This window comes from Gavialis gangeticus, unplaced genomic scaffold (assembly GCF_001723915.1).
Source record: "Gavialis gangeticus isolate Ggan-Ray unplaced genomic scaffold, GavGan_comp1, whole genome shotgun sequence".
NCBI classification, from domain to species: Eukaryota; Metazoa; Chordata; order Crocodylia; family Gavialidae; genus Gavialis; species Gavialis gangeticus.
The window spans coordinates 1,121,850-1,130,298 of NW_017728997.1; the positions used below are offsets into that span (position 1 = coordinate 1,121,850).

Consider the following 8,449-nt stretch of genomic DNA (forward strand, 5'->3'; position numbering starts at 1 on the left):
GCAGCTGCCTCAGGGAGACATGCTGTTGTTCTGGGACTTGTTGAATAGATTACTACTTAACTGTATCGGATCTAAACTGTTAGAAGCTGGAGAAGTGTCAGAGTGTATAGGTGTACTAGAACAGGAACACTGTATGCAAGTGTGCTCACGAAAAAATAACTAACGGCTTCTATAAAAACTTTCTGGGCCTGTTTTTTCAGCTACAGGGGGGATATACTTCATTGCTAATCACATAAAATAAACAATCAAGGCAGCATTCACTTTTTACTCTTTTAATTCTGAAATATGCTAAAGGAATATTGTTGTTGGGATTAGCAGACCAGGGCTCCATCTAGCCCAACAACCCATTTCCAAAAGCGGCCAGTACCACCTGCTTCATAAGGTAATGGTGTACACTGGGAAAATGTGTTTAATGAGAGCCCCTTCCCAGTCCCAGTTGGCTTGGTCTTATGCCCTGAAGCAGAAGGATTTGCAATCCTTCCAGATCTTAGTTTTCTCCTGCCTAGTGCTAACTGATACATAAATAAGGCTTAATATTTGAATTAAAAAATGTTTCATCAATTATTAGTTGTACAGAGAACAGTCCTGTGTCTGGATCTCTGTGTGTGAGGCTTTCTTGGAGCTTTACAGAGGTTTGCTTGTTCAGATATGATTCCAAGATCAGGGCCTTCAATATGAAACCTGAAAGAAATTCTAAGCCTGTCATCTACTTTCATTGTCGATTTTTGTTTTGTTAATTCTTGTACTTTCAAGCTCCGGCAGTTGAGCTCAACTAGTTGGTTTGACTTCTTCCCACTTTTTAGAAAATCATTAAATACTAATTTACCATCTTGCCCTTTTCCAACAGGGAGGGGTTGTAGGACTGTAAAGGCAGACTTTTTAAAATGCTTTTAGTCCTACTGATTCCTTTTTTAAATGCCTAGTGTACAGTCCCAGTCCCCACATAGTATTTCTGTTCCCTTCTCTAGTGTCTCTCTCAAACAGTTGGACCTGTTCCTGTTGGATCCGTCTGCTGTCTCACTGAATTGGTGCTTTCAGTGGAATGCAGTGAGCAGCTTTGCTACAGAGGTCTGTACTGAAGAGGATGTAGTTCCTGATTTACTTCCTCTCCCTGCAGGTTCCTAACATCATCAAGGCCTTGCACAAGCAGCTCAAGGAGAAAAGCATTAAATCGAGGCAAGGGTGCTTCAGCCTCCTGACAGAGCTGGCCAACGTTCTCCCCGGCTGCCTGGCAGATCACATCCCTGCGTTGGTGCCTGGTAAGGCTGGCTCCTGGGTTGGGGGTGTGCCATGGGGACATCTCATGTTAAGAACAACCCTGTTCCCATTCTGTATCGCGTCTAGGAGATATATATGCATCGCCTGCTTTTTTTTTTTTTTAAATTTATTTCTGGATATTTTATATGTGCTAAAGAAACAAGGGCCACTCCTGCTCCTGTTGAAGTTTAGCTGGAGTTTTGCTAGTGACTTTGGGGTCAGTATAGAGATCGGTGATATAATATTTTCAGTCCTTTTCTGAACTTTGGTGTGTGGTTTTCTTGGGGTTTTTTTTGTTTGTTTGTTTTTAAATGGAGAGGGTTTTACGTGCAGACCTGTAACTTCCTTACCTGACTTTCTCTCCCTGTAGATCAAAGGTATCTAACTTGCCCAGCCCAGTGGGCTGGATGAGGGGCATGGGGCTGGCTTGTAAGCTGGGATCAGGCCCACAGATCGGCCCCATGCACTGGATCCTGTGCACAGGGTTGGTTTGTTGCAGGCACCATGTGCAGCACACACCCTGGACCAACCTCACATGTTGCTTATGGCACACAAGGCCCAGAGGTCAGATCCTATGGCTCTTTGGGCTGTATCTGTGACACCCCTGCTGTAGAGCAGTGAGAGGTGCTCATCCAAGTAAGGTTTGAAATACCCAGCTGTAAGCTCCTGCCTTGCCCATATGCTTGATCTCACTGTAGATGTTTGGGGAACTCCCTCGTCAATTTCCCATGGCTTTGATCATCCTGGGATGCTGATTCCCATATGTTTACAAGAGGCTGCAGAGAACATACAAAAGCAGCAGCCATTTTTAATTGCTTTGGGAAGGAAAGTAGAATCCTTGCAAATAGCTTTTCAGATGGGCCCTCTTTTGAAAAACGTAAAGATTATACAAATCGGAGGTGGCAAAGACCCCTTATATTTTCCAGCCCGTTTCCCGGTCAGTGGGTGCGTCTACACCAGATACTTTTCTGCACAGTCTATACATGCACACGGTGTGCAGTAAACTTCACTAATCGCAAGTAAATTTTGCTATCTGCAAATGCAAGTAGCAAATTTTACTTGTGATTTACTTACTGCACAGTAGCACTTGTGTAAATGCTGCCTGACCAGGGAAAAAATCTGCCTCTGGCCTGCTCTCTCCAGGGGGGCAGGAGATTGTTCTCTGCCCCTGAGAGCTGTCTGCTGCCGGGGTGGGCTCCAGTGGCAAAGCCCGGGTGGAAATATGTCCCCCTGCCCTGGCAGCAGGGAGCTCCAAGCCCCCTGTTCTGAGACTGCAGTCGGGGAGTGGGGACTGGGAGATCCTCATCTCCCAGCCCCTGCTTAGTCATCATGGGCAGGGGGGCTCCACTTCTCTGCAGGTGTGGATGCCTGCCTGGGAATATTTACTTTCAAATACAGTAAAAGCTTTGTTATCCGGCACCCACAGGGAATGGAGGGTGCTGGATAAGAAAATATGCCGGCTAACTGAACGGCCTGAACAGGCGTCTTTGCAACCAGATTACAACTTCTGGTGATCAGTGAGGTGAACTATGGAAACTACTTTGATTGTATCCAGTTATGTTAGAATTGTTTTTTATCTCTTGCTAAAACTGTTGTGAAGTGCTAAAATGGTAAATGCAGTGTCTTCCCTGCACAGGTATTGTCTTCTCTTTGGCTGATAAGTCTAGCTCCTCCAACATGAGGATTGATACACTGTCTTTCCTTCACGTTCTTCTTTGCAACCACCAGCCAGAAGTATTTCATCTTCATATTAAGACATTGGTTCCTCCAGTTGTGACTTGTATTGGAGACCCCTTTTATAAGATCACTTCAGAAGCTTTGCTGGTTACTCAGCAGCTTGTGAAAGTCATCCGGCCTTTGGACAAGCCTGGTGCATTTGATGTTAAGCCGTATGTGAAAGACCTTTTCTCTGGGACTCTAAAGAGACTGAAAGCTGCAGATATAGATCAAGAGGTGAAAGAACGTGCTATTTCTTGCATGGGGCAGATTATTTGCAATCTTGGCGACCATCTCAGTAGTGATCTCCAGTCAACCTTGAAGATATTTCTAGACAGGCTTAAAAATGAAATAACCAGACTGACAACAGTCAAAGCGGTAACCTTAATTGCTAGTTCTCCACTTAAAATAGACTTAAGACCCATTTTAGGGGAAGGCTTCCCCATTCTAGCTTCCTTCTTGCGAAAGAATCAACGTGCCTTGAAACTGAGTACCTTGGCTGCTCTGGACATCTTGATTAAGAACTACAGTGACAGCCTCAAGCCAGCCATGATAGAGTCTGTTCTCACAGAGCTTCCTGCTTTAATTAGTGAAAATGATATGCATGTTTCCCAAGTTGCTATTGTGTTTCTTACCACATTAGCTAAGGTTTATCCATCATCCTTATCCAAGATAAGTGGCTCGGTTCTTTCTGAAATTTTCCAGCTCGTCCACTCCCCTTTGCTACAAGGCGGTGCATTGAATGCCATAATAGACTTCTTCCAAGCTCTGGTTATAACAAAGACAGCCAGCATGGGCTATACAGAACTGATGAAGCAGCTGATTGGTCCTATATACTCACTGAGTTCTGCTGGGGCATCTGTAACTTTACATAAACAGGCTTATTACTCTGTAGCAAAGTGTGTGGCTGCCCTTTCAACAGCCTGCCCAAAAGAAGCCGCTGGGGTAGTGAACCAATTTATTCAGGATGTGAAGAGTCCCAAGTCCAGCTCAGCTGTTAAAATGCTGGCCTTCCTGTCCCTGGCAGAGATGGGGCGCACCATGAACCTCAGTGCTCAGAAGGAGCTCAAAATGGTCATTCTGGAAGCTTTTGCTTCTCCCAGCGAAGAGGTGAAATCAGCAGCTTCCTATGCTCTTGGGAACATCAGCGTTGGAAACCTTAAGGAATATCTTCCCTTCATGCTGAAGGAGATTGGAAGCCAGCCCAGGAGACAATACTTGCTACTGCATTCTCTAAAGGAAGTCATCAGTTCTTCCCCAGCGGATGGCCTGAAACCTTATGTGGAGGATATTTGGGCTCTGCTTTTCAAACACTGTGAGTGTGCGGAGGAAGGGACACGCAATGTGGTCTCGGAGTGCTTGGGGAAATTGACTTTGGTGAATCCGTCTCAGCTGCTGCCCAGGCTGAAAAAACAGCTGTCATCAGGTAATGGGAAAGACGAGGCTTGGCATGGTAAAAAGCTAGGGCATACTCTGTTGCTTGATCACCTAGTGAATTAATTTCTTTCACTGTTTTCGTATGCTACAGTTTGTGTTTCTGAGGGAACAAAGCCAGGCTGGATGGAAAGATCAGTATTGGGAGGTTAACTGTGGAAGGAGCAAAGGAGCATAAAGTTGCATGGTGCATAGTATTAAGGAGAATGTAACAGGGACACAGAATCCAGCCGTGTGATGTGATCCAATCCTTCATCTTCTTATACAAAAAGAATCTTTCTCCTGTTTCTGCTGAATAGCTCATTGTCTAGTACAACTGTGTAAAGTGCATATTGTACACGTGTTCTTGCACTGTACTGTGTACACTTCTGTCTGGTCTCTTATCCCCTTTTTCCATCTCTGCAGGTTCCCCGCATGCACGAAGCACTGTCGTAACTGCAATCAAATTCACAATTTCAGATCAGCCTCAACCTATAGACAGACTTCTAAAAGGTTGCATAGGTGAGCTTTGGTTCCAGTAGAAATCCTGGTTAGCTGTGAATGTTGGCATGTTGTCAGCGACTCTGTAGCTGATGTCGTTTGTTTCATAAGTAAGATTTTTGTCAAATCTGTTTGATCCGAATAGGGTTGTTCATCTGTGTTTCTTTGCACTACAATACCAGTGCGGAATTCTTGCTACAAGTCCCATGTGAAATGTTTTTGACTTCCTCTTTCACTCAATAGAAACATTACATTTAGAGAAGAATGAACTCTTCTGCTCTTCCATTTGGAGCTCTCCTAGGACCTGGGCTTCACAGATACACACCTTGTAAAATATGTTTTCAAGTTCAAACACCCATATGCCTGATGGAGTATGCCTTTCTGTTCCAGAGAATCAGACAGCTGAGCAGCAAGAAAAATATTTTGTTTACCTAATTTTGTCTTTTAAGTCAAAATGAGAAGTCACTGGTGGCTACCATCACATTGGTATTTCTATACCCAGGTATAGCCCGTTTCAGATTGTTTAAATAGTACCCTGCAGATCATCTAAATGTATCACTATACACAGGTTTTGACTTAGTTGTTTTAAAATTATTATATACAAAATATTTTTCACAACCATACTCCTTGAAATACATGATGTTGCTTTCAAGACCAGAAGTTAGTAGATTTTGGAAAACAGCTACAACACTGCCTTTGGTGCCATCTATCTGACGATGTGCCTTTATCCCGCAGGAGACTTCTTAAAGACACTTCAGGATCCTGACTTGAATGTCCGGCGTGTTGCTTTAGCCATGTTTAATTCTGCTGCTCACAACAAGCCTTCGTTAATCAGAGACCTGCTGAACACTGTCCTACCCCACTTATACAATGAAACTAAAATCAGAAGGGAACTTATACGGGAGGTATGTTACTAACTCTGCTGTCTCTTGAGTTCTGTATGTCAAGGTCCCAGTTATCCTGGAGATGAATGTGCTGTGATGCTCTTATGAGTAAAGAGTTGGATGGAATTCTCAGGGCTTGGATGAATGGAGAGAAAACCATCTATAAGGCATTACATTTGTAGGCTAGTGCTCATGAAGGGAGACTTTCATTACTGGATTAATCATCAGTAATTTTTTTTTTTTCTCTTAAGGTAGAAATGGGGCCATTCAAACACACCGTGGATGATGGCCTGGATGTGAGGAAAGCTGCTTTTGAATGTATGTACACACTGTTGGAAAGCTGCCTTGACCGACTGGATATCTATGAGTACTTAAACCACGTGGAGGATGGACTGAAGGATCACTATGACATTAGGGTAGCTGATCAAGTGTATTGGAAATAAATAGTTTTGATGTTATTTACTGAACTTAGTGGGATTTAGGCAAATAGGTTGGGCCAGGCATGTAGCTCCTATTTTTTTGTGCTGCCTTTTTGTTCTTTGGGTGTCTTGGCTTTTTTTTAAATTCAGTAGATTCAGCTTTCTAGTTTTGTTGCTGATGTGGCCTTGAAAACATGACCTTAGGCTAATTGATTCAGTGATGTGTGCAGAGGCTTACAAAAACCCAAAACAATAATTCTAGAAGGTGTGGGCTCCTTTGTTAATTTTGGTAGGCACTAACTGAGGTGCCCTATGACAGTGTTTGAACTATCAGTATTGTTCATGATTTTGCTGCTCATTATGGCTTCTAAGGCAGTACAAATATGCCAGCTTCTAAACTGATGTTTTTGTAATACAGAAGCTCTGTACAGAGCAGCTCTGAGAAGGAAGAATCCTGAAGATACGTCATCTCCTATAAATGGCATCTCATGTTTGTGGTTTCCCTATATCACTACCTTTTACTAGCTTATGTGCACATGCACTTTGCCCATATACATGTGTGCACGCACATATGTGTGTACACACACACTCAGAATTAACTTGTGCAGGGGGTCTGACTTTTTTATAGCAACAGCAACTGATGCAGAGCAAAGCTACACACTCCTTTGCCTCATAGTAACTTGTTTGTATGCCCATGCCTCTTAGTCAAACAACTCCTGTCAAAAGTTTATAAAAGGTTTGCAGGAGGGTCCTTAGGCCTGGCAGGATTCTGTTTTCTAGATCTGCATTGTGCATTCATTAACACAGTGCAATTCATCATGTAATTTGTCCTCTAGAACCTTAGCTTTTCCTTTTAGCTAACTCAGTGTTTTATAAGCACAAAGCAACCCATCCATGTAAGAACAGCAGGAGGTGGAGCAGTAATTTCTGCCCAAGTCTACAAACAGTATGTAGCTGCAGGATGTGTGCACCAGGGAGGGTTCTGTGCCTTTAAGCTTGGGAGAGTGGGACCTGAGAAATCTCTTTTTTTCCAACCTCTTCCTCCAGATGCTGACTTTCATTATGCTGGCTCGACTCTCCACCCTTTGTCCTAACGCAGTTCTGCAGAGGCTGGAGCGGCTGATTGAGCCACTGCGAGCAACCTGCTCTACTAAGGTAAGACTGTGAGATTGCTGGCCCACAGTTAAGAGTGGAGGAGGGAGAGCTAGTGCAGTGCTTTTGTGTGTAGCTGGTGTTTTTCAGGAGGTGGGGAGTCTAGCAAGCCCCACTGCCTATGATAATCAGGTCTTAATACCTGCAATAATTTTACATTTTCTGTAACAACAGGAACACAGCAGCTTTCTGAAATGTGTAGTGCTTCACCCTGGTCAGATCTTGCTAACAATGGGCTGTTTTGGTTGCATACAATATTTAAAATGTGTTCTGGAATGGGCTTTTCTCATAACAAGGGTTGTTGAAAAAACAAATTGTGCATCTCGTGGGTGTGTCTACCTGTGTACTTTAATATGCATTAGCCTATTTTAATGAACATTAAGGCATCTAAAGAGTGCTCTTTAGTTAATGTACATTAAGACAAGCTAATGCACATTTTCTTAGTACTCCACATTAAGAAAATGCAGTACTAGATTTAATGTAAATTAACTAAAGTGCATTAATGCATGTGTAAATATGCCCCCCATGCATCTCCAGGGGTCTTGAAGTTAAAACTCTGAACCTTCTTTAGTGTAACAGCCTGCTGGCTTTCAGCCTTGAAGTTTGAAACCTTTCAAACTTGTTTTAGTTTTGAGACTTCCATTGTGTGTCTAGTCTGGAGAAAATGACTATAAAATGTAGGGTGGAGGTGATGGGGGCATATTTATGGACTTTCAGTGATTTTTCTACATCAAACTTGTGCAGTGACCAAGTGGAAAGGATAGGCTTTCTAATTCTCAGCACTGACAACTGTCTGTGTTTGGCACTTCCTGGTTTGCCACGTTGCGACCTGTAATCAATTTTCTATAATCAGAATGAAAAGTTTTGCTAGTGTGTTTGGAACAGCAGAATGCAGCTTATTCTTCCTGCTCCTATGTGAGCTCTCCATAGGTAACCAGACTGGTTTTGCAGTGCGTGGGATGCTTGTATCAGGCACTACTGTATACTTTTATAGTGATGAGGCATTTTAAAAGCAAGCCAGGAACAAGCAACCCTAGCTGTTAGCATATAATGAAGGCCAGCTTCACTTCAGATGAAGGGATTAGAATTGAATTCATGAAGACACAT

The 8,449-nt window shown here is 43.1% G+C and overlaps 1 protein-coding gene across 3 annotated transcripts in view; it reads left to right on the forward strand.

The window, feature by feature from the left end:
- Window positions 1-8,449, forward strand: part of LOC109288927 (cullin-associated NEDD8-dissociated protein 1-like) — a 31,026-nt gene that overhangs the window by 15,299 nt on the left and 7,278 nt on the right. For all 3 annotated transcript variants that reach the window (XM_019504667.1, XM_019504668.1, XM_019504669.1), the window contains 6 exons: window positions 1,118-1,259; window positions 2,894-4,399; window positions 4,813-4,908; window positions 5,623-5,792; window positions 6,023-6,187; window positions 7,238-7,345. In XM_019504667.1, coding sequence (XP_019360212.1) covers window positions 1,118-1,259; window positions 2,894-4,399; window positions 4,813-4,908; window positions 5,623-5,792; window positions 6,023-6,187; window positions 7,238-7,345 — 2,187 coding nt within the window. The remainder of the gene's footprint in view (window positions 1-1,117; window positions 1,260-2,893; window positions 4,400-4,812; window positions 4,909-5,622; window positions 5,793-6,022; window positions 6,188-7,237; window positions 7,346-8,449) is intronic.